This window comes from Marmota marmota, unplaced genomic scaffold (assembly GCF_001458135.2).
Source record: "Marmota marmota marmota unplaced genomic scaffold, marMar, whole genome shotgun sequence".
NCBI lineage: Eukaryota > Metazoa > Chordata > Mammalia > Rodentia > Sciuridae > Marmota > Marmota marmota.
This window is the reverse complement of record NW_026000026.1, coordinates 3,600,932-3,626,647: the sequence shown is the minus strand read 5'-3', so window position 1 is coordinate 3,626,647 and position 25,716 is coordinate 3,600,932. Positions and strand designations below refer to the sequence as shown.

Here is a 25,716-nt window from a genome sequence, read left to right as displayed (position 1 = left end):
GTGTGCACACTGGGTGGTGGGACAGTATCTTCCTTGCCTTATATCACGGTCAGAAATGTCTGGAAAACACAGCTGGCCCAGGGGTGTTCAAGTAGCATTTGAAACAGCCTGAAGACCATCTCAGGACCACCCCTGGCCTGCTGGACAAAGGTTTGTGTGTTCTGGTCCTCAGGGCAGGTCCCTTCTGGGATGTGGAGGGAGTGGGGAAGCAGAAAGCTTCCCATGGATCCTTGGGTCCTTGCTGGTGGATAACCCGACAAATGTCACAGTGGGACAGACTCACCATGAGTGATGCCCCTGGTGTCTCTCCATGTGTCCAAAGGGCACCTGTCAGATTAGATTGGGGCCCACCCTCATTTTAACTTAACTTGATGCCCCTTATGACCTACCACAGTCCCAGACTTAGGAGGTGGAGCTTAGAGCTTCAGTGTATAAGTGGTGGGGACCCGGTCAGTCCTTGGCACCAGTGAAAACGAATCTATCCATGCACCGGCAGTGGGCTCCCCATCAGCTCTCCGAGGAGCAAGCTCAGGAAAACGATTTCACTTCTGAGCCTCCATTAGACAACGGTGAAACTGGACTGTTTTGCATAGGGTTGGGGGAGGTGGAGCCCACGGCCTGTTTAGACACATGGCCACGAAGCCAGCCCTCGTTTGACTGTGACTCTGTGTGTGGACCTCAGGTTCTTGTTTGGAGCCCGTGAGTTGCTGGGCAGGCTTCAGACCCGTGTCTCTCGCCCTGCAGGTGATCGTGTGGGGGAACTACGGGCGGATGGAGCGGAAGCAGTTCATGGGTGTGGCCCGCGTGCTGCTGGAGGAGCTGGACTTGACCACCCTGGCCGTGGGCTGGTACAAGCTCTTCCCCACCTCCTCCATGGTGGACCCAGCCACAGGCCCCCTGCTCCGGCAGGCATCCCAGTTGTCCCTTGAGAGCACCGTGGGGCCCTGTGGCGAGCGATCTTAGTGCCGGGGATGGGGAGGGGCTCCCCGAGATGGCTGGAGACCACCCAGCCCTGACCTGGGACCCCAGGCCCAGGGGCACATTGAACAGAGGAGGATGGGGTTCTCCCCCACAGCGGGGGAAGCAGAATGGGGAGACCTGCCCCCCTCGGGCCCCTCCTCACCTTTCTTTGCCTCCTCCCCGAGACCTTCCCTCTCCCAGCGGGCTGGCGCACTTTGACTTGGCTGGCCTTGACCTGGTGGATGCGGCTGCAGTCGGAAGAAGACGGAGGTGGCAGAGCAAACCCCCCACCTGCCCAAACACTGTCCCACCTCTTCCCCTTTTGCCTCCTCGGAAGCTGCTGCCCAGAGCCAAGTCGAGGACCCAGCCGGCCATCTCCATGGTGCCAATTACCAGCAAGTGTCTTTCCTGCGGCACCGGGTTCAGGCAGGACACTGCCCCAGAGCCGACCGGGCAGCTTCGCAAGGATCCGGAGCCAGCTCCTGGGGCCCACAACCCCCACTTGAAGAGGAGCTTGGGCCTCCCTCTGCCTGCCCGTGGAAGGAGCTTTGCCGCAGCTGTCCGAGTCAATCTGTCCATCCCCTCCTGCCTGCCCCTCTTCTGGTGGCTCTAGGAATGGAGGTCCAGCAGGAACTGAAGGAAAGGAGGCAAGGGGACCCTTTGCTCCGTGGCACTGTGACAGACTCGTCTGGGAACTGTGGGTGGACTGGAAGGACACTGTCACCTGTGTTTTGGTAGAAGTGCTGTGGGACCCTGAGGTTCCAGAACCCCTGCCCAGGGAGATCGCCGTCTCAGCATGTGGGGGATGCTGGGTTGGAGGGGGCTTGGGGAAAGCTAGGATTGGGACTGGCAGTGCCATGGTAAGGGTTTCCAATAGGGGGACCCTTCTTGTTGGATGAGATTGAAGGTCATCTTTTCTACCCCTCTGCCTCAGTTTAGGGGTCTGGGGCGGCATTAGAGCCCCCCGTTTTAGTCTTTGTCAGTCGTCCTGCACTGAAGGCACAGCCCCTTGGTTCCCTTGATCGTCTTGGTTCAAGGGAAGGAGTGGGATGCTGCAGGGGCTGAGATTTGGGAGCCTGGGCGGCTGCCTTCCCTGCTGGGCCCCGAGCCCTTTCGCATGCCAGGGAGGCCTCTGGAGGCCGCAGGCTGGCTGGTCTGTCTTTATAGAAGCACATTTCCGCCACCTCCCCGAGGCCCGGGCGGCCTGCCGTCCTCTTCACCTAGTCCCTGCGGGGTAGGGCGTAGTCCAGTTAGCTGGTAGACTTAGTGTTCACACCCGGGGCCTGTTCCTAGCTCCGACTAGTCTTTTACGGGGTGGAGAGGAGACCCAAGGACTTTCCAGGAGCTCGTCTCCTGGCTGGCTGGGCCCTGTTGGTAGCCGCTGCTCCTCCTCCTCCCCTTCCTTCCTCTTGCTGTAGGGTCGTAGCTGAGCTGCCCGCTGTACTCAACCTTCCGATTACTTGCCCTTGGTACTGATTTTCTTTATAAGGCACTCCTGAGGGTGGCCGAGCCTTGCCGAGAGGGCCTGGGCGCCATCAGGGCCGCATTTTCCACTGGGAACACCTGAGCTGTTCAGTTCCACCGAGGATTGCTTCCACGTGAAACTCTCGGTCCCTCAGTCTGGGTAGGCCCAGGGTGTCCTTTAAAATTCTGGTTGCGTTCCATCACCTCCATGGAACTTCTTAGTTGCACGGCAAGAAGCGCTGGAGATGCTCCTCTTGTCCACGAGGCCTTCAGAACCTCCCAGGATCGTGCAGGGGTGAATCCTGAGGCTGGGGCCCGAGGGAACAGGGCTCGTGGGCTCCCATCTAAGGCCCACCATCAGCCCCTCCCCCATTTTTTTAAACATTGTGATTTCTCTGATGTTTGTTTATTATACACCATTTGAAATATTTTGAGCCAGGAGAGGAGAGAGGCTTCTCTTTCTATCCATCATTGCTGTGGTGTTTTCAGGGGCCACTTTTCAAGGATGGGGCAGAGCCTGGCTGTCCCAAGCAGAGGGGGAGGGAGCTCATGCTGACTTGTCCTCCCCTCTCCATCTGAGCCCTCCCTTGGGTGTCTGCAGAGCCTTGGGGTGGGGGAGGGAGGGAGGGAGAGAGAGAGAGAGAGACAGAGAGAGCGAGCGCTCTCCAAAGCAATAATTACCCCCTGGGGTGGTCAGCCAGGCCCCCCCAATGATTTTCTTGTTTGTTCTGTGAAATCTCGCTCACCTCCTGGAGGGGTGGGGTGGGGGCTGGAGCCCTGTTTCTTTGTATCATCATTGTGAGCACGTGCCCTCCTAGGAGGGGCTGTGACCATTGGGTATGGGAACCATCGTCTGTCCTCGCCAAAGGAGGGGGGTTGGGGAGGGGGAGTGACTATTTTCATCATTAGCTTTGGGCAGCCTTCAAGCCCAGCCTGTCCCCGCTGCTGTCTGATCCTTTGCCAACTCAGACTCCACCATTTGGATAGGAGCAGAAAGGGTGGAGTTGGGGGGCCTTTCTAGCACTGGGGTCTCTAGGGGACAATTCTTTTCTCCATCTCTGGGCAGAGGTCACATGCAGGGGTGCCATGGGAGGGTGTCATCTCCACCGTCCTTCTCCAGATGCCTTTTCATACTAAGGGAAAGGGCTTTGGGGACCTTTAGTCCATTTCCACTTTATAGATGAGATCTAGCCTGGCACAGGAGGAGCCACCCTGGGGTCACCTGGGCACTCAGTGGCACCCTGAGCCTTGGCTTCCTCCTCCCAACTGGCTGAGCTGGAGCCATACCAGGATGAAGGGGCTGCCACATGCCACACTCCCTTTCCCTCTCCTCAGAGCCTCCTAATGGTCCCCAAATAGGGGCAGGACAAATTGTAATCCCTATAAAAGCCTAGGCAGCTGAAGCCCAGCAGTGGGGAACGACTTGCCCAGGACCCCCTGCAAGTCAGCGGCTGGGGCAGAAGAGGGGCTCCTTCAGGCTTCCTTCCTGCACCAGGAGACGGTCGTGCCAGGGCAGGTGCCGGGACCGTATTCCAGCTCAGCCCCGGGCTACACACCCCTGCTCTGCTCTGCTCTACCTACTGGGCCAGTGTCTTTTCTGGGTTTGGGTTTGGGGGAGAGGGTTGCCAGGGGACCGAGGCTTCCTAGCAGGCTGCCCAGCTGACCGAGGGCCTGCAGGATTTGACCAGGCTTGGATGTGTGGGTGGGGCTTCTGTCCAGGGTCATAGCTCTCCAGGACTGGCTGGAGGGAGAGTTAGAAACACCAGCTTTGGCCAGGGCACAGGGAGTGGGCAGAGGCACCCACCCTCTGGGGACTTCCCCACTCTCCTTCACCTGTGCCAGGCCTGCCTCCTCTAGTGCTGTCTACACTTGCAGGTTCATACCCTTGACCCCCACAGGAGCCCTGGGTAGTAGGTGGAGGGCAGCCTGTGTTGTGGACTCCATTTTCAAGAGGGCAAGGTGAGAGGAAAGTGCTTGGTGAAGGTCCCGCTGTGAGGGAGTGGCTGAGCCCTGACCAGCATCTCTAAGCTCATTCTTCCCCAGGAGGTCAGCTGGAAGTTCAGGGGATGGCTGTCCACTCTACAGCCTGATTCGCCACCCAGTTCCAGGAGCCCCGGGGGTGCTTCAGTGTTCGGAACCCCATGAGCTCCACTCCTTTCAGAGGCACAGCTGTTGCATCAGGCAAGGTCACCTGCATTTATTTATTGAGCAGCAGTGCTGTGCTGGGCCAAGGGGACCCCGACCCCCTCCCTCCCCCTGTACCAGCTCCCCTGCCCTCTGGGAGGGCCCATATCTGTAGAGCAGCACCTCAGAGAATGAAAGTGTTTGAGCCCAAGAGCTCACCTGACAAGGCCCGAGGACTGGGCTCATGCCCATTTCACCCAAAGCGTCTGTGAGGGCCCAGTGGAGGCTGGAATGGGGGCAAAGGTGTCACCTCTGAGCCCTTTGATGCTACAACTGCCTCCTATAGGGGGTGGTGGGTTAACGGGACCCTGGGTCCTCAGGCTGGGGGCCTCTCCCACCCACCTTTTCCTTATGCCCTCTCTAGGAGCAGGACCGCCCAGACCTTTGGGGAGGGAGGGTTTCTGGGGCCCCTGGGTTGGAGTGGGTCACATCGCATTGTGTTCATGACCATGTAGCTCATGTTAACATTAAAGTTTTTGGCTTTTCTAACTGGGCTTGTTCGTGGTTTGTGTTGAGATGGTTCCTTCTGGAGGGATAAAGGCTCTAAGGGTCTTAATGCTGTGGGATGCCAGGATGCCCCGCCAGGGTCTTTGTTAATCCCCTAATGGGGCCGAGACCTGTCTGGGAAAGCCCTGCTGGAGATGCACAGGAGGGAGCAGGGTTCTAAATGCACCCAATTGTCTTACTGATGTGGAAACTGAGGCCCAAGGAAAGAATGAGATTCCCAAAGTCACAATGCTGGTGATCGGCAGGACCCAAAATAAAGTTCATCCCACAGCACTGGGCTGCCTCCTGGGGGGGTGGGGTCCTAGTGACATAGGGGCTGTCAGCAAGATCTCCTTCATCTGGGAGTAGGGCTGGCTAAGGACAAAGGAGCAGCTTTATGCAGTGGGGGTGATCATTCAAACGTGGGTAATTCTGTACAGGCTGGGTGAACAGAAAGAAGTCATTTAAATGTGCAAAAAATGGCCGCTGGGGAGGTTTCCTTCCGTGCATCTGTTCTCCATGCTTCTAGCTTGAGCACCTGGCTTCCCCATAGGGTTCCAGTGCTGAAAGTTGTACATTTCCCTGCCGCACATGATCCACCTCTTCACAAAACACGTAGCCACAAGTCTCCCCTCTGAAGGGCCCTCAGGTAAGGTGGTCCAATGCAAGGGCTGTCCCAGGTGCTGATGTGGCCAGGCCTTCTTGCAGCAATGTGGACTAGGATTTGCACCTATGGAGTGACTACAGACTAGCTTATGCTTGTGATGCAGCATAACGTATTTTTGAGGGGCTGGAAGAGATGAGCATCAGAAGGTAGTGAGGAGCCACTCCTTGCAGAAGACAACCTCAAGGCCTTGGCTCCTCTCCAAGCCCCCGGGTGGGTGCCCTGGGAGATGCTCCAGATGCTCCCAACCAGGTTTGACCCCGCCTGGCCAGGGCTGTCAGATGGACCGGGCCCGGGGCCTGTCTGCCCTGCTGCCGCACATGGCCACAGGGCTCGAGGGGGGCGAGAAGCCCAGATTGTCGCGGGCGCACCTCTCCAGCTGCCGGATGCGGCGGCAGGAGCTGCAGATGGAGCCCGCCGGGCCCGCGTCTCCGCGGGGCCGCGCGTGGCTCTCGGGCGCCGCCCGGTGAAGCGAGCCGGCCAGGCGGGCAGCGCGCTGGGGCCCCTCCGCGCTGGCGGCCAGGAAGCGCAGGACGACGAGGTTGAGAAAGGCGCCGATGACCGTGAGCCCCAGCAGGATGTAGAGGAAGCTGAAGGCCACGTAGGGCGGCTTCCTCTGCAGGGCCTCCTCGCTCTGCAGCGCCACGAAGTCCCCGAAGCCGATGGTGGTGAGGGTGATGAAGCTGTAGTAGTAGGCGTGGAAGAAGGACCAGCCCTCGAAGTGCGAGAAGGTGGCGGCCCCGAGCGCTAGGGTGGCGGCGCACGCCAGCAGCCCGGCCACCACCATGTTCTCGGTGGACACGTGGGGCCTTCGCAGGCCCAGGCAGCGCTTGGCCCCCAGCAGGAGGCACCGCACCAGCGCGTTCAGCCGCTCACCCAGGCTCTGGAAGGTGACCAGCGTCAGGGGGATGCCCAGGAGGGCGTAGAACATGCAGAACACCTTGCCCGAGTCCGTGCCTGGCACCGTGTGGCCATACCCTGTGGCGGGAGAGCGGAGGGAGGGTGGTGAGAGCCCGGCTCTGTCTACCAACACCCTCAACATCCTTGGTGGCAGCCTGCCCCTGGGTGTCCCCCCATCCCAGAGCCCGCTGAGCATCGTCAAATGCCAGACCTAACCAGGCCATTCCCTGGCTTTAAGACCTTGAGAGGTTAGTCGCAATCTCCCCAGACTAAACAACCCGAATATCCCTCCATTAGGGAATGGATAACAACCTGTCGCACATCCCAGCAAGGGACAGACCCACCTGACTTCGCCTGGTTTATGGAGTCTTGAAAACTATTGCGTCTCTATTGTGGCAGTGAAAGGAACAACCGACTGTTGCTTGCAGCCACAAAAGTTGGATCTCAAACCAAAAGGTAGAATGTGCCACATGTTCCATTGAAAGACATTCTGGGATTAGCACAGCTATGGGGACAGAGAACAGATCCGTGGTTGCCAGTTTCTGGGGTTGGAAGAGGGGTTAAGTACAGAACTTAATAGGAATTAAGTACAGAGCAGCCAGAGGCGGAGGGAATGGTTCACGCTCTGAGAATCGCTGTTTCACTATGTGTAAGCGTACCTCGGACACAAAACCAAACCAAGCCAGGCAAAGGCTTCTAGTGTCCACTGGTAAAGTCCCAGCCTCAAGAGGCATCCCAGCTCCTTCCTGATCGGGCGCCTCTCTCCAGCCGCACCCCTTCTCTGGCACCCCACTCTCTGGCTATGCCTTGTTTCCCCGCCAGCAGAACCCACCCCCACAGGCTGTTTCTCATGGCTTCTCCCTGCTGGATGGCCTTTTCTCCTTTCCCCCAGTCCACTCCTCCCTTTCCAAGTCTCACCTCCACCTCTGCCATTGGCCAGCCCTCACTAAATGACTCTTGATTCTGTTTGGATCTGGTGTAGGGATTTCTTCACTGCACCCCTCACTCTTATAGGGGATCAAGACATGAGAGGACTTCCTTGAATCTTGCATCAGGATGCCATTAATGCAGAATGGGGGGGTGTGCCTCTTTCTGGAGAGAGAAGCAATAGTTTTCAAGGGTCCATAAACCAGGAGAAGTCAGGTGGGTCTCTCCAACAGAATATGCCTCTTCTAGCAGATCAGCGCCACTGGCCAGAATGTAAAATACACGAGCCTTCCGGTCTAGGTAGGTAGTTTCACAGTTAGGAAGTTAGCCCTCACATGTGAGCAAAATGACATATGCTCTGGGTAGTCACTGTAGCATTTTCAGTCCTAGCAAAAATTAGGAACAACCTAGGTGTCCATCAATAGGGGCTTGGCTACATACATCATGGTGCCATCTGAAAGATGGAGTACCACACAGTAGTGGTTCTCAGCCCAGAGTGCTTTTCCCCTGAAGGGACATTTGGTGATATCTAGAGACATTTTTGTCACAACTAGGGGGAAGGGGAGGGTGACTGTGTGGTTGGCTCTCCAGGATAGAGACCACAAATACTAATATCTTGCAATGCACAAGACACCTCCACAACAGAACCACCAGGCCAAGATGTCAGTAGATCAGAGATTGAGATGCCCTGCTAACTGCAATGAAAAGATGACCCAGCTCTTTAGGGACTGTTATTAAAACACACCAAAATATATTAAGTGAAAAAAACGAGACAAAATCATGTGTATGATATAATGTCCCTATGACGTGTGTTGTGGCAAAGGAATACATTGGCAGAGAATACAGACTGAAGGATACACAAGAAAGTGGCGACTCTATCTGATTGAGAGAGAGAGGAAGTGATGGGTTAAGAGACAGGGCAGCCGGAAGATTTCCTTTACATTTAACACCTTTTCACGCTCTGTGAAGTGTGTGCCGTGGGCATGTGGACCATTCACACCATCAACGCAAAGAACTGTACAGCTAAAGAACTAAGGCTGCCTTCCACAGTGCTCCTGCCTGGCCCTGACAGTTTGCCTCTGTCCTTTTTTTTTTTTTTAAATATTTATTTTTTAGTTTTTGGCGGGCACAACATCTTTGTCTGTATGTGGTGCTGAGGATCGAACCCGGGCTGCACGCATGCCAGGCGAGTGCGCTACCACTTGAGCCGCATCCCCAGCCCCTATGTCTGTCCTTTTAAAGGGGATTCTGTCCATCATCAGACTTAAGCTCCTTGAGGGCAGGAACCATGGCTGCTCCATAACAGTTTATTGACTGAAATCAAGTTGAGGGGATGCTAGAGGGAGACAGAAGGGCCTCTTTAGGAATAAGAGTCCAGGAAATGCTGTTTCCCCTGCTCTAGGCTATGCCAGATTTGGGCAGATAACGAAACAAATAATGATAGTAACTCAACATACTAGTACTCTACATGCCCTCCGGGTGACCATATGAGATGACATTATTATCCCTATTTTAGAGATAAGGAAACCAGGCTCAGAGGAAGGAAGCTGCCCAAAGGTCCCAGGGCCTGAGTTGGTAGCCACTATCCCCAGGGCTTCTGAATGCTTTTCTTCTATCCAAACAGAGGTCAGGTTCCTGGGCCCTGGTGCAGGGCTATCTGCAAGGCTGGTTTAAGCAGACCAGACCAGCGTGCAGGTGGTGGCGCCCCCAAGTGGTCAGCCAAGGCAAACTCCTATTTCCACTCAGTTATTCTTTCCCAGGGCTCCACAGGCATGTCAGAGGGGTACAGGCAGGAGGGAAGCCAAACCCATCTGGACGGCCTCCAAAGAATGTAGGGAAGGGCAGAAAAGGTGGGTGGGGTGGCATCCACAGTGACACAGTGACAGGGAAGGACTCAGGCTGAACCCAGATAGAGAAGCAGTGGTGCCTATGTAGACAGGAGGGGGCAAAAGGGCTGAATGGGAGCTGGAGTCAGAGTTGACAGTAAGGAATTATTATTACTAATGAACAGTGCCTCCTTAGCCTCAGGCACCGGGCCTCGACCTCACCTAAACCTGACAACCACCCGGTGAGGCAGGAACAATTGCACTTTGCCTTTGATAAAACCAGGGCTCAGAGAGGTCCAATCAATTGCCTGAGAGGGTAGGTGGCAGTGGAAAGGAACACAAAACTCCATGTAATTGTACAAGTTGTGCTTTGAACTCCCCCCCTTAGCCCACAGCTCCCATTCGCTTGCAAGAGCATTAAGGAGAAACTCTCTCCAGGGCTGGGGCTTCCAGACGACTGCTCCCAGCCCAAGGAGGTGCCTGCACATCCTGAGCTGAACCTGTGGGGTGGCTGCACCAAGCTTGGAGCCTTGCAGCGCATGCTTCTCTCCTTTGCGGTTTCCCCAGACTTAGACTCAGTAGGTACCAGTCAGACGGTAGTCATGGCAACAGCTGGTGGCCCAGATGCTGCAAAGAACTGCTCTGATCCCTGAGGGTGTGGTCCAAAGCTTGTGGTAATTAGTCATTCCATTAACAAATATTTATTGAGCATCTATTATGGGCTAGGCACTGGGCCATACAGCAGTGACTAACACAGATGAGGTCTCTGTTCTCATGGAGTAATAATAATTATTATTATCATTATAACGCAAGAAACTTTTTTTTGGTAGTGCTTTCTGTGTCAGGCGGTGCGCTAAAACTTTTGCACCTATTATCTTCTTGATAATAATCTCCCCATAAAACCGGAACAGAGCTAATCGGTAAACACTGTAATTTCACAAGAGAAAAATGTGACTCTGAGAGCTTAAGCAACTCGTCTAAGGTCACACAGCTGGTGCGATGCAACGGGCAAGGAAGCAACTCTGGGCAATTGGTCCTGCAGCCCCACTTCGTCTGTCCCCCAGCCCCTGGGGCGTGTCCGAGCACTCCCGCGCCAGCCTCTCAACTAACACTGTTGCCTGCAGGTCCTGCCTCGGCTGACTGACAGCCCTACTCGGCAGGAGGCAAGGGAGGCTCGGACCCGTCCAAAGTCGCTCCGCTGGACGGAGGTGGCATGAAACCCGGAGGCGCCCGCGGCTGGGACCGAGCGGCGCGGAGGGGACGCGCCGGGCGGCTCACCGATGGTGGTGATGACGGTGATGGCGAAGTAGAAGGAGCCGGCGAACCTCCACTGGCGGCCGGCGCGGTGCGGCTCTGCCTGCCGCGCCAGGCGCTCCAGCTCGCGGTAGTCCTCGGCCGAGAAGCCGAACCTCCTCCGGAACTCGCCGCGCTTCTGGGCCAGCAGCCGCCTCCGGCCGCTCTCCGCCTCGGACTCGAGCGCGTCGAAAACGGCGGCGCCCGCCAGCAGGTAGCACAGGACGCAGAGCAGCAGCGCCGCGGTGCGCGCGCTCGCCCGCGCCGTCCACATGGCGCCCGGCCCGCGCCCCGACGGCGGACACGCAGCGCCCAGCCGACAGCAGGGCGGGGCCTGTCCTCCCCCGCGCTCCGCCCCCTCGCGTCGGCCTCGGCTCCTGCCGGAGCCGGGGTCTCAGACCCTGACGGCCCGGGTCTGCAGAAGTCCGTCTCCACCGCTAGTTCACGGTGCGATCGTGGGCCAGCCTTCCGCGCCCGCTTTCCTTCCGTCAGTCAATCATCCGGCAGGTGTCCACCCCGCACCTTCTGATGCACACAGGATTCCTGGTGAAAAGAAAGCTGTAGCAGGGTTGGCTAACACACACACACACAGGTCACTCCAGACCGTGTGAAAAGAGGAAAGCAGTGCCCCAGGAAGATGCTCCTGAGCAGCAGCTCAGGTGGTCGGGAAAGTCACCCAGGTGAGGCACCCAGGCAGCCAGTGCAGGTTTCTGCTTCCAAACAGGAGGGGGCAGGCTTGGCAGCCAGGAGCAGCAAGGAAGCCAGTGTGGCTGGAGTCCAGAGAATTGGGGTGCAGGGTGGGGAGGGGACAGAAGGGAGACAACAGACTTCGCACAGGGTCTTATGTGGGTCTGTTCTTCAGCAGGACTGAAAACTACAGAAAGGCTGCTGCAGCACACACACAACACAGCGATCTGAGTCACATTTTTAAAAAAGAGCATGGTGGTGGTGTTGGGCTGCGGCTCAGCCCTAGGGGGCTCCCTAGCACGTGCCAGACGCTGGGTTCGATCCTCAGCACCACAAAAAAATAAATAAAATAAAGGTATTATGTCCAGCTACAACTAAAAACATCAAAGAGAGAGAGAGAGAGAGAGAGAGAGAGAGAGAGAGAGAGAGCGCATCGGACTGCCATGTGGAAGGGGGAAGGTGGCGGAGAGCAGAGGGGAGGCTGGTGTAACTCCAAGTGGGTTAAGGTGGCCTGGCTCACGCACATGGCACTGGAGAAGGAGAGAACTGGATGAATCTGGAGTAACTTAGGCAAATGGAGCCGGGTTCCCAGCCAGCATGTTAAGGGGTCTTCCTGGTGTCTGGGAGTGTCCGCATGGCCAAGCTGCAGACAGTAGACAATGGGCAGAAGTGATGTCTGCCACTCCCAGGTCTGGCCCCTTAAAGTGCTCCCCTTTTCCCCACCTGCAGGCTGAATGCAGAACACTAAAGAGACATTGCAGGGCCATGTACCATCAGGAACACTCATTTTGAACTTCTGTTGCATGGTGTGAAGCCCCTGAGATTTGGGGCTGTTACTCTGATAGGTGGAGGGCTAGGACTTGCTGATGAGTTATGTGGCGGGGAAAGGAGAGGACTCAGGGTGGCCCCTGGTCTTGGGCCTGAAGGGCTCAATGTTAGGCCTTCCACTGACCCCACTCCTCCAGATCCCACTCCAGTTCCCCAGTACCAAGTGACACTGTTTTCAGCGTCCTGGTGAGCCTGCTGGGGACTCTAAGCAGGGAGCTCCCAGCCTCCCCAGGTCTCTGCTGCAGCCTTAGTGTGTCCCCGAGCTGGCTCCAGCCTCCACCATGCCTTGTTTCCTGCAGCCACCCTAATTTTCCCGGATTGCAGGGAGGAGATCAAGAAATATGTTTCCAGAAGCAGGGTCAAGGCTAAGGCTGGGGCGACCTGTCTGGACTGGACATCTCATGGACTTCACATGGAACCCTTGCTTCAGTGTGCAGGAAGCAGGTGCAGGGTAATCGCCAAGTCCTCACTCTCAGGTCATGGCCAGGGCAGGACTTGAACTTGGGGCTGTTTGACTCCTGAGATCACGATACTTGTCTGGACTGATGCTGCTGGCACCTCCCTCCCTCCCCCCTCAGCTCCATGGACCTTGCCGTCCTTACCTGAAAAGGGAATAGGGAGCCTGGGCCACCACACTCCCCCTCCTCTGCAAAGGTCCTGTGACACACAGCTGACAGGTGCTCTGTCTAATGCACCTGCTGTGGGTGGGTATTATTGGGGCTGGGGGGAGGGGACTGTCTGCCTTCCAGGCAGGTGACTCTGCCCTGTACTTGGCATTTTTGGTTCAGCAGCTCTATTTTAAGGCAGAGGAGGTTAGAGTTTGTGTATGTGTGTTTCTCAGCTTGGAAAATCGTCAGCTGAACAGTCACCCAAAACAGCAACACCCGAGGCCCCCCCTTGAGATACCCAGCTTCTGTCTCCTTCCTGCTTTGGGGATCAGGGGACCTAGTGATTTTCCTCTGTCCTGTTGTGCTAGTGTCACAACCGTGACCCCTCGAGAAGGCCTTGGTGTTTCTTCTTGCAGAGCTCCAAGGTTGACAATTTTGAGGACAACAGAAAAGTAATCCCAACCACCAGGTGAGCCCCAGGCACCCTTCAGTCCCTTCATATCTGAGTCTAGAGCCTTTCGAAAGCTTTGTGAGCCAGCCAGGCCTTGCCATTCCCATGTCAGGGAGAGAGGGGACTCGTCTAAGGCCACCCGTGGTGGGGCAGTGGTTGAGAAAGCAGAGCCAGCCTACATTCCATCCTGGGCAGGCGAGTTCACCTCTTTAAGCCCTGGTTTCAGCATCTGGGACTCTGGGGCTGGGGATGGCTGCCTAACAGATTCCTGTGGACACTGAATGGAAATGTGTGAACAAGCACTCAACATGGAGAGCTCCGGTTCCTGTCAGCAGCCCCCCACCCCACTCATTCTTCTCTCCCCTTTCCAAACTGCTTATTCTGCAGGGCAATTATAATCTTAAGAGACTGACTTTTATACTTAAAATATAGCTCAGTAATTTTCCAGAAGACCAGAGGTCCTGGCCATTTTTCCTGATAAGATCTCTTTCTTGTTAGAATGGATTATTCTAACCTCAGGGGACATCAGGTACTAGCTACTTGGAGATGGCAGCTGTGGCCTTTCTGCAGCCTGATTATCATTTAGAGATCTGGCCTGCAAGAAAGTAAAAGCTGCTTCTTGCTAATTCAAGAATGATGTTGGTAGGATTTTAAGGTCTTCCAGAATGTTCTGGGCACTGGAAGAAAAACCTTGTGGTTGAAGACCTGGAGAGATGGAACCTTGAGTATTGCCAGGGAAATACCAGTGTTTCCAGGCCAGAGCCCCACTGTTCCCGGGAAGATGAGGGTGTTCTTTGGGGGAACAAATGACAACTGTGTGATTTGTCTCGATTAACTGACTAACCACTGGCCCCAGATTCATGGGCTTCTCACATTATTATCCCCATCTTCTAGGTGAATAAACTGAGGCCCAGGGTAACAGCAGAGAGAAGCCCACATTGAAAACCAGCGAGTCTGGTTGCACAGTCTCTCTGTGATCTTACCCTCCACGCCACGCAAGTGCTGTGCAGTTGATCTCTCTATGATGATGGAGGTGTCCTGTATCTGTCCTGTCCAGTGTAGTAGCCAAATTTGAAGTGTGTCTAGTGCAATAAAAGAACTAGTTTTAAGCACAGCTTAATTTTAATGAATTTGACTATAAATGGCCACATACAGCTAGTGGCTAAAGCATGGGACAGCACAGCAACTAGCATTAGCCTATTTAATGCACATTTTTCTGGCCTCAGACTCTTTGCTTCACCCTTTCCAGCCAAAATGTCTTGTGAATTGTGAGCTCTGTTCCCTCTATTTCTGCTGTCTCTTGATTCCAATATATTAAGCTGCTGGGGACAGGAGGGCTTGGCCTGGGCAGGGGGAAGGGACAGGCCCCTGTCTGTGGTGGCTGAGGTCCATTACTATATGGTGGCAGGGGCCACCTGATCCAGGACAGACTCCTTGCTGGCAGGGAAGGGCCACTGTTAGCAGCAAGAGCTCAGCAGACAGCCACCCCTTCCGGGGCTCCCCATTCCTGGGCCGCATGACAGGGAGCAAGTTACTGCAAACTCAGGGCCTGGGTTTCCCCCTCTGTAGGGAGGAATTGAAGCATTGTCATAAGGAGTAAACGGAGAGAGGCCTGCTTCGTGCTTGGATCATAGGAACTGCCCCACAAATGTCCCATTCACTCTCATCCTCAGAAGAACCCTCTGGTTCAGACCAAAGAAACAGCAGGGGGAAAAAAATAGGGGAGGGATGGACAGAGGAAAAGGATTTTTTAAAAAATATTTATTGTGAAAATTCTCAAATACACATGAAAATAGAGAAAATGGTCTAGCCGATATCTATACTTTTTTCTCTTAGATTTTTAAATTAGTAATTATTGGTAATTCTCTTACCAATTCTTTTAAATGACATAAGAGGGAATTCTTTTAAATGATGTATACCTTGAATATTTTATCCACTCAAAAACATAAACATGCCCTCACTTTCCAATCTAGTCTTAGTTCTCCTATGGCCTTGCACATTGTCCTCTGGTTTATTTACGGTTAAGCAAGGCCCTGCAGACACTCGTGTAGCAACTTGATGGCACAATCCCCCTGGATTCTTGTGGGTTTTTCTTTTTAACAGATCTTTTGTGGTTGTTTCTTCCACACCTAATTTAACAGGATTTCTTTGTAGCAACTAATCCTCATTGAGTTTTCATAGAAATAAATCTCTTCCTTTTGCACTCGTATTTCACCAGCTTAAGGGATATTGAATTCAATGACCTCCTCACAATAACAAGTGCGGCTGGTGCAAACTGGTTTGGGAAGGAACCCAACAGACTCTTGGCAAGTATGCCACTTCATGGCCGACACCCAAGGGGGACAAGTGGCCTGCAAGCTAGCCTTTGGCATTCAGGAGGCTAGTCTGGTGAGTGGGTTAACCAGGTTGGCAAGCAGCATCTTTGTCATGCTAACTCTGGGAGAGAGTCCATAATGTGGAAGTGGCTCTGGAAGACCCCTGTCCAGCCAAACACCCCAGTGCCCCGAAGTTTGGGGGCAGAGGGACAAGCCTGCACTGTTGGGATGGAGGAAGAGTGGGAGTGTTCCATTCAGGAAGGGCCTTTAGGAAGCAGTGAGCTTCTCCATTCCTGCCTGCAGTGTAGGTGCAGAGGCCCCCGAACCCTGGGGAATGGTGGAGTCACACATATGAGTCACCCGGATCATCCTGGGAAGGAAGGCTGCCGTCTAACAGATGCACCTGCCTTGTTTGTTACAGCAACTAGCATTAGCCTGTTTAATACACTGACTGGGTAGGGCTGTCATGAAGATTAAGTTAGGGGCTGGGGTTGTGGCTCAGTGGCAGAGCACTTGCCTAGCATGTGTGAGGCACTGGGTTTCATTCTCAGCACCGCATATAAATAAATGAATAAAATAAAGATCCATCAACATCTAAATATATATATATATGTATATGTATATGTACATATATATGAAAAAATTAAGTTAGATGACAATGTGTAGCAGACTCTTAAATGGGACTCTTCTTATCATCTCAGATTTCCAGCTAAAGCCACAAGATGGACACCAGGTACTAAATACTATGTTTCAGGAGGCCACAAGACTCACCTGTGGGACTTTCTTAGGAAGCTTATACTAGCCTTTCTCTCTCTAGCCCAGCCCCCTCGGCCTACATAAGCTGAGGAACAGAGAGTTGAAAGGCAAGTTTTTGGAGCCAAACAACCTGGATTTGAATCCTGTGCCCATAACTTACTAGCTGTGTGACCTTGGGAAAATTGCCTCACTTCTCTTGACTTCAGTATCTCAAAGATGCCATTAATAATAGTATCTACCTACCTCTACCTTGTCTTAAAAAGTGCACATAGGCTATTTAACTGTTTATTAAATTAAATAGCAATACAACATCAAGGTGAAAGGTCAAACTTGATTTAGGAAATTGTTAAATATGACTGGATATTCAAACTGGACAGAGAGGCATGAGAGATGTGACAGAAAGTGTTGGAAGGAAATGAAGAAACTGAATTCATTTATGTATGTCCTTCACCAAGTTTGGATTATTCAGTACACCAGTTACAAGTAGGAAATATTTAGATCAGTTTGGGCACATTGAAATCTCAGTACCTGTTAATTCCTATTATTATTCAAAGTTATGCCAGGTCAAGATCAAGTCCTGAGTTCTTTTTTTTTAATATTTAATTTTTAGTTGTAGTTGGACACAATACCTTTATTTTATTTACCTATTTTTATGTGGTGCTGAGGATCAAACTCAGCACCTCGCTGTGCTAGGCGAGCGCTCTACCACTGAGCCACAACCCCAGCCCATCAAGTCCAAAGTCCTAAGTGATAATACGAATGGGATATTTATGTGGTGATAAGAAGCAATGATTCTCATACTTTGGGGTTTTCATAAAACAACCACACTTCATAAAATATTTACCAACATAAGCAACGTTGCCAGCTTCATTTGCAACATAAGAACAGTGGGGGGAAAATCTACAAGTACTCTTTTCAATCACCCTCATTTTGTAGAAGAATCAATTTTATAACCTCTCAAGTTGGGAGGGACATAATCAGGGACAGAGTAAAGAATTGTCTTTCAGATAGGATTCATTAACCTGACGGGATTTCACTGTTGCCCTTATTTTTAGTACTAGTTCACTGGCCAGTGTTTGAAGACTCCGGGTATAAACTACCATGAAGTCTAGAAGCATTTGGAGTTATGATCGCCTTTAATCCTTTTACTGGTGTGGATCTGGACTGTCCCCAAAAGCTCGTGTGCTGAAAGCGTGGTCCCCAATGCAGCAAGTTTCAAAGGTGGGTTTTTAGGAAATGACTGCATCATGAGGGTTCTGACCTCGTCAGTGGATTAATCCATGGAGAGCTGGATGGACTACTGGGAGTTGGAACCTCACTGGAGGAAGATGGTCACTGGGGACATACCTTGAAAGGACTTGTCTTCTCCCTGGCCTCTCTCTCCCCCTCCCCTGCTGCCACGGTCTGAGCAGCTTTCCCCTGCGAGACCTTCCACCACGATGCTCGTTATAGGCCAGAGCAATGGAGCTGGCTGACAGTGGACTGAATCCTCTGAAACCAGGAGCCGAAATAAATCTTTGCTCCTCTAAGCTGATCTTGCCAGGTATTGTGGTCACTAACACAATCCTCATGACAGTCCTTCCTTCAACCCTGGGGCTGTCTTAGTCTACACAGGCTTCTATAACAAAAAATACCTTAGATTGGGTGATTCACGATCAACAGAAACTTACTGCTCACAGTTCTGGAGGCTGAAAAGTCCACAGTCAAGTTACCAGTGGATTCGGTGTCTGATGAGGACCTGTTCATTGTGAACGGCACCTTCTATGTGTCCTTATGTGACAGAAAGCTCCCTCAGGCCTCTTTTACAAAGGCACTAAGTCCCACCCACTAGGGCACCACCCAGATCACCTCCCGATGACTCCAATTCTTCATAACATCTCCTCAGGGTGGTTCCAATGTGAGTTCAGACCATAGCAGGGACCACCGTCTACATCTTCTTTAGGAGGATACTGAAGTTCAGACTTTCTCCAGGGCACAGAGCTGGGACGTAGGCCTAGTCTCAGAGTTTCCATGTTCTTTTCACCTGGGCTGAACACATGTTGGAAGATCTGTTCCATGTGGTCACTCAGGAGTCCAGGCTCCTTGTGGCTCTGCCATGCCCTAAAACTGAGATCCCTCCCCTGAGGACAACAGACCTCAATAGTTTCTGTAGATGGAATTCAGGGATCCATGAACTTTAAAGGGAAAGCAATTGCATCTTTATTCTCACCATCTCTGACATTTAACAGTTCCCTCAATCATGAATGAAGACGACAAAATAGTATCAGTGGTACCCATTCATTACCAAAAAAAAAAAAAAAAGAATCACTGGTATTTTCATATCACATTGAAGTCGTTGCAGATATCTCAAAAATACCGTTTATGCTCTGACCACTTTGAAATCATGGTAATTGGAGTAGATTTAGTTGTATACATCTTAAAAGGTGGCTATCACATTTGTTCTGAGTTGGGGAGGGGACTCGAGAGGACTTTGCCTTCTATAGGGCCCATGTTGGAATCCTGAACTGGCCACCTGGAGCAAGGGGTGAGGCAGTGTGGACGCCACATTGGGCTTTTATCAGAGCAGGTGTGGAGCAGGTATCAAGAGAAGGAGAGATGGACAACAGGACCCAAACGGGGATATCTCAGAGACCAAGAGATGCAGAAGTTAGGGGACAGGAGGGTTAGTTATTAAGGTGAGCAGGGGCTGCAAGTCAAAGTCATTTCCCTGTGTTTGACTCTTTGGGGGCTCCAGGTAGGAGAGAAGCTGTTGAGAGGCTCATGTTAAAAGATAAAGAGACCTAGACCAGCCTGAGATGAGAGACATCACTGTGAATGCCAGTGACGAGGGGTGAGGGACCAGATCAATGTGATGGGACACCTAGGCCAGGTCTGCCAGGCAAAGTAGAGGGGATTGGGAGACCTAGGCCCCTGCTCTTAGGTCTCCCTGATATCATGATTGATTGCAGTAGGAGCAAAAAGGTGAGTTCCCAAGAATCAGTGAAGCATGACCCCAGGGCCAGGAGTGCACCTCAAGCTGAGGCCGCATTTTAGCCACAGAGAGACAGGCTAACTTTCCGTCAGCTCATGAAACATGGTGGCCATTGGTAGCCTCCTCCTTCCCAGGCAGACAGTGGTGAGCCCCTGCCATCCAGTGTGGCTGGAGCATAGAAGAATCTGGAAGGCACAGCAGGCCTGTGAGCCTGGAAGGATTCCGGACCCAACCCGGAGGGCAACTCTGGGCCTTGAAGGGTTTAAGCAGAATAACACAGCCATGGTTGTGCTCGAGAAAGAGCCTCCTGGCTGATGGGAGGACGAGCTGAATGTGTGCGGAGGGCCTGGGGAGTCATCCAGGGGACAGATGGAGGTGCCTGGCTTGGGGCCAGGTGCTGTCTCCTATGGGCATCTGTTGAAATGATATTTTCGGGAAAGAAAGCAGCTGTACTCAGCACAAATAGGGGAAAAAAATTCTAGACTCACCTCTGGTTGCCTCATTCTGAGGCCTTGAGCAGTCCCTTCCCTTCTCCAGATGGGGCAGCACCTCTGGAAATAGGAGCCCACTGTGGGCCCCTGCCTCTGAGGCCTCCTGCCTGCCAGCTGCCCTTCAACTGTTCACGCACGTCACTGCCACTAGAGGGCAGTAGCACATTTCTGTTTTCCTCTTCCCAGTATGCATTTGAAGTCACACTCTTAGAATTAAATATGACACAGATTGTAACCAGGTGGGAGGTTTGTTAAAACACAGACTTGTGGATTCTACCCCAAGAGCTTATGTAGGATAGGATGGAGCACAAGGAATTTACATTTTTAACAAGTTCCCAAGGCAATGGCTGATGAAAACTGGTCTGGGGAATTGGAGTGAAGAGAGCTCTGGCCCACACAGTCATGGCCACTGGGGAATCCTGAGGACAGGGAAGTTGCTCCAGGTTTTCAACTATGTGTTAGTTTCCTGGGCCCCATCACAGCTCTTTTTGAAAAGAAAGCTAGATTTATTCTATCGTAAATGACAAATTTTAATTGTACATATTGATGGGGTACAAACGGGTGTTATGGTCTATGCATACAATCTGGGATGGTTAAATTCAGCTAATTAACACACCAGTCACCTCAAATACTGATCATGTTTTTGTAGTGAGAAATTTGAAATCTACTCTAGTAAGTAGCATTATCAGTCACCATGCTGTACAGTACAATCCTCCCAAATTTATCCCTCTTATCTAACAGAAACTTTGAACCCTTGGACCAATATCTTCCTGTTCCCCTCAACCCTGAATCCTCCAGCAACCACCCCATTCCACACTCTGCTTCTATTCCACATGTAAGTGAGACCATGTGGCATTTGTCTTTCTGTGCCTGGCTTATTTCAGTTAGCACCATGTCCTCTAGGTTCATCAGTATTGGTAAAAATGACAGACTTTCCTTATTTTTAAAGGCTGAATAGTATACCATTATGTACATGTACCACATTTTTTTTCTATCCATTCATCGACTTACATAGGTCTATTTGGTATCTTGGCTATTGTGAAGGGTGTGGCAGTGAACATGGGATCTCAGTTATCTCTTCAACTTACTGATTTCAAACCCTTTGGATGACACCCACAAGCACAATTGCTAGATCATATTTTTAGCTTTGGAAGAACTTCCACAGTGGTTTCTCTAATGGCTGTGCTGGTTTACATTTCCACCAACAGTGTAGAAGTGTCCCTTTTTTCCATGTCTTCACCTGCTATATTAGTCGGTTTTTGTGTTACTGTGACCAAAAGATCTGATAAGGACAACTTGAAACAGGAAAAGTTTATTTTGACTCATGGTTTCAGAGGTTCAGTCCAGGGTTGGCAGACTCCATAGCTCTGGGACTGAGGTGAGACAGAGGAAGGTGGGAGGGCAAGACAGGAAAACAGCTCAGGACGTGGAAACTAGGAAAGAGAGAGAGAGAGAGAGAGAGAGAGAGAGAGAGAGAGAGAGCGCTCTGCTCACCAAGGACAAAACATAAACCCCAAAGGCACAAGCCACTGACCGAGCCTGCTCTAGCCACACCCTTCCCACCTGCAGTCACCGCCCAGTTAATCCAATCAGTAGATAAACGCTGATTAGGGGCTGGGGATGTGGCTCAAGCGCTTGACTGGCATGAGTGCGGCCCAGGTTCGATCCTCAGCACCACATACCAACAAAGATGCTGTGTCTGCCGAAAACTAAAAAATAAATATTAAATATTAAAAAAAACAAAACAAAACAAAACAAAACCGCTGATTAGGCTGCACCTCTCATCATCTAATCATTTCACCTCTGAAAATTCTTGCATTGTTTCACACATGAGCTTTTGGGGGACATCTCATATCCAAACCAAAACACCTACTCCTGTTAACTTTCATCTTTTTTTTAATTACTTTTCCTTCTTTAAAAAAAATTTTTAATAACTTTTTAAAAGTATTTTTTTTAGTTGTAGTTGACACAATACCTTTATTTTATTTATTTTTATGGGGGTACTGAGGATTGAACCCAGGGCTTCGCACATGCTAGGCGAGTGCTCTACCGCTGAGCCACAACCCCAGCCCTTAAAAAATTTTTATACCTTTATTTTTATTTGGTGCTGAGGATCAAACCCAGAGCCTTGCACATGCTAGGCGAGCGCTCTGCCACTGGGCCACAACCCCAGCCCTAACTTTCGTCTTTTTGATAATAGTCATTTTGACAGTTACAAGGTGATATCTTGTGCTTTTGATTTGCATTTCCCAAGGATCAGTGATGCTGAGCATCTTTTCATATCTGTATGTCTTCTTTTGAAAATGTCTGCTTGGGTCCTTTCGTGAATTTCTTAATTGGGTTATTGGTTTTCCTGCAATTGAGTTGTTTGTGTTTTGTGCCTACTTTAGATGTGAACCCTTTATCAGAGGCATGATTTGCAAATGTTTTCTCTCTCAAGCAAGGCACATTATTTCATTCATGTAATAATGACTAAACCTGGATTTGCACCAGGCTCTGAAATTAGTCCTGAGATCTACCATTGAACAGAGCAGACAAAAGAAGTTCCAGGACTTGTAGAGTCAGCCTGTAAATAATAAATGTGATAAGTGAGAAAATCATACACTGTGCTAAGAGGTGCTGCACCGAGCACAGACTGTAAGGAGCGAGGGTGGAAATCTGGACAGAGACAAGATGGCCCAGGCAGGCAGCCACTGAGGCCTGCTCCCTGCAAAAGGGACATCCACAGGGACCATTTATGATTTCTGATGGGAAACCAGCTCAGCCAGGCTGACGATCCGCACCCTCTCTGCGCAGGGACTCAAATTCTCAATGCCTAGACGCGAGCTCTTTGTCCAGACCTGAACGATCTTGATCTCCACCTATTTGCAGCCACACTGCCCTGGTGAGACCTGTCTCTTCAAAGTCAGAACATGCAGGACTCCCCTCCTGTCTGCCTTTAAACTGGATTCATCTCTGCTCTGGCTGGTGTCTGTCCCTGGCCCGGGGTTCTCCTAGACCCTGCATTCCTGAGGTTGTGTTTGTCACTTCCCCTGCTCCTCAGGTCCTTCCTTCAGGTCCATAGCGCCAGGGCAGCTTCAGCGGCTGCCTACCTTCCCTGGATTCTTCCCTGGATTCAGGCAGCAGTGGCATTCATTGTGGCTGGCAGTGCAGAGCCGGGGCTCTGGAGCAGGGCTCTGGGTTTGAATCCTGATTCTGCCAACTGGTGTGAAATTGGACTCTTTCCTTGATTTCTGTGCCTCGGTTTCCCCCATCTGTGAAATGAACATAAGCATACTTACCTCAAAGGATTATGATGAGGGCCAAGTTGAGTCATTACTAGAAGAGGCTTAGGTAGGTGTTAGAACTCAGTAGATGTCAGCTCTTATGTTTACTATTTCTGCAACAAGATTTTTTGAGCACCTATTATATGTATATTCCTCCCTTATATTAGGGAATAATCTGACTCAGCCGAGAGAATATAGGCCTCAACTGAGCAACCACCCCTCTGGATAAATGTCCAGGAGTTTTCAAAAGGCCACAAAAGACACACGCTAGACACCTACTCATAGCCCCAAAGTGGAAACTACCCAAATGTCCATCGTGAGTAGAACAAATAAGTGAAATGTGTTCTCACAGTGGGCCATCACACAGGCATGGGGGGGATGAGGGATTGTCACTTACAGATGAACCCCACACAGCGAGGGAGGAAGCACCAGGCACGGGAAAGAACATACTGTGTGACATCATGTGAACCCAGTTCAAGGACAGGTGCAGCCACTCCGAGGCTGGACATCAGGAGGTGGTGATCCTGGGGTGGGGATGAGAGGGACCTCGAGGCGGAGGACAGGAGCATTGTCCTGCACCTCCGCAGTGTCACCGTACAGACGGTTCTGCTGGTGAAAACTGACAAACTGAACACTGTGGTCTCGTTTAAAAATACAAGAGAGAGGGGCTGGGGCTGGGGCTAAGCGGTAGAGCGCTCGCCTGGCACGTGCGAGGCCCTGGGTTCGATCCTCAGCACCACAGAAAATAAATAAGTAAAATAAAGGAGCCATTGACAACTAAAAATATTAAAATTAATACAAGAAAGAAGGACAAGGAAGGGAAGGAGGCCAGGAAGGTGGAAGGGAGGGAGAGAGGGACTCCCTGAGAGTGAGGTCAGGGGAGGCAAGAGACAGGCCAAGCCGGCCCTGGGTGTGGCAGCTCTGCCTTCCCAGCAGGGGGTGGTGAGCGGGCTTCTGTTACAACAGCCTCAGTCTCTCCCCAGTGGACGCATGGAACACACCAAGAACACAGCAGGTGCTCACTAAGTGCTGGTGCTGGAAGCTGCTCCCGGCACCTCTGGCGCTGACCGGCTGGGTTGGTCCAGGGCAGAGCCTGCAGAGCTTGGATGGGTGCTCGCAGGTTCCGGAAGAGCAGTCATCAGTTAGGACAGGGAGGGCTCAGGGGTATCTGCTGAGGCGGTCGCGGCCCTTCACTATGGAAAAACTCCATCTTCATTATTGCCCTCAGCGAGGAGGAGGAGGGTGAGCTCAAGGGTCCAGGGACAGACTCTGCGTCAGGCACTGTGTCCACAGCACTGGGCCCAGGGACGCCCAGCCCCCAGACAGCCTCAACCCAGCACTGAGGAAACAAGTGCAGGTTTCCTGGGGTCAGCCAGGCTGGGCCCAGACCTCTGGCTCTAAGACTCCAGAAAGGGAGGGGTCAGCCTGGTTTGCATGGGTGACCTTTGCCCCAGCCACTTCTCCTCAGAGGGCTCCAGCCCCAGGCTCCCATCACCCTGAGTCTGCTGCTCTCCCCTGCCCCGTGTGCGGTCTCCGGGGTACTGAGCCTTGCTGCTGTTCACCTCCCCTGTGCTGGGCCAGCTCCTGGGCTGGGTCTCCCTCTGTCCCTCTGCCGCTGGGCTGCTATGACTTCCTCCTCTTGATCTCCAGGTATTTGACCTTTCCACTGGGTGACTGATTCCCTACGTTAAATCCCCTCTTTTTATTATTATCGGAGTGAAATAAGACAGTCCTTAAAGAATGCCTGCTCTGGTTCTGTTTATGTAAAGTTTAAGAACAGCAGCCCTCTCCACGGTGAGAGAAATCAGAACGGTGGCTGTCTGCTCAGGGAGACTGCGACAGCCTGGACGGGGCCAGAGGGAGCTTCCTGGGATGATGGGAATATCTGCTACCTGGAGGGAGGTATTGGTCACATGGGCGTGCACATATGTAAGGGCCCCTTCAAGCATGAGCTGAAGACCTGTGCATTTAACCATGAGTGGATTATCTCTCAATAGAATCAGCTTAATGAGAAATCCCTGTTTACATATGGAATATTCTAATTTCCTCGTTGGATCTGGATGGAAACACCATTTTCTTTAAAAAAAAAAAATGTGGCATTTATACACAATGGAGTATTACGCAGCACTAAAAAATGACAAGATCATGGAATTTGCAGGGAAATGGATGGCATTAGAGCAGATTATGCTAAACGAAGCTAGCCAATCCTTAAAAAACAAATGCCAAGTGTCTTCTTTGATATAAGGAGAGCAACTAAGAACAGAACAGGGAGGAAGAGCATGAGGAAAAGATTAACATTAAACAGAGACGAGTGGGGGGAGGGAAAGGGAGAGAGAAGGGAAATCGTATGGGAATGGAAGGAGACCCTNGGCACAATTCACAATAGCTAGACTGTGGAACCAACCTAGATGCCCTTCAATAGATGAATGGATAAAAAAAAATGTGGCATCTATACACAATGGAGTATTACGCAGCACTAAAAATGACAAAACCATAGAATTTGGAGGGAAATGGATGGCATTAGAACAGATTATGCTAAGCGAAGCTAGCCAATCCTTAAAAAACAAATGCCAAATGTCTTCTTTGATATAAAGAGAGCAACTAAGAACAGAACAGGGAGGAAGAGCATGAGGCAAAGA

The 25,716-nt window shown here is 51.7% G+C and overlaps 2 protein-coding genes across 5 annotated transcripts in view; one reads left to right on the top strand and one right to left on the bottom strand.

Annotated features, from left to right (window-relative positions):
- Rims4 (regulating synaptic membrane exocytosis 4) overlaps positions 1 to 5,097 on the top strand; it is a 56,019-nt gene extending 50,922 nt beyond the window's left edge. For all 3 annotated transcript variants that reach the window (XM_015502493.2, XM_048810722.1, XM_048810723.1), the window contains one exon: positions 745 to 5,097. In XM_015502493.2, the coding sequence (XP_015357979.1) occupies positions 745 to 963 (219 nt within the window). In that variant the 3' untranslated portion in view covers positions 964 to 5,097. The remainder of the gene's footprint in view (positions 1 to 744) is intronic.
- On the bottom strand, positions 4,612 to 12,956 carry Kcnk15 (potassium two pore domain channel subfamily K member 15). 2 transcript variants are annotated; one of them, XM_015501089.2, is made up of 3 exons: positions 12,822 to 12,956; positions 10,690 to 11,226; positions 4,612 to 6,736 (listed from the first exon to the last, which is right to left on the bottom strand). In XM_015501089.2, the coding sequence occupies exons 2-3, from the start codon at positions 10,976 to 10,978 to the stop codon at positions 6,036 to 6,038; spliced, it is 990 nt and encodes a 329-aa protein (XP_015356575.1). In that variant the 5' UTR covers positions 10,979 to 11,226; positions 12,822 to 12,956; the 3' UTR covers positions 4,612 to 6,035. The 2 variants fall into 2 exon arrangements, with proteins under 2 accessions (XP_015356575.1, XP_048666678.1); XM_048810721.1 differs by having other exon boundaries at positions 10,690 to 11,247; positions 12,822 to 12,936.
- Between the last annotated feature and the right edge of the window lie 12,760 nt (positions 12,957 to 25,716).

Excerpts from the sequence above, each read along its gene's own strand:
- Kcnk15 (XM_015501089.2), bottom strand. The coding sequence starts at position 10,978 with ATGTGGACGGCGCGGGCGAGCGCGCGCACCGCGGCGCTGCTGCTCTGC. Across the intron at positions 6,737-10,689 it reads CACCGTCATCACCACCATCG|GGTATGGCCACACGGTGCCA; the intron begins GTGAGCCGCCCG and ends CTCCCGCCACAG.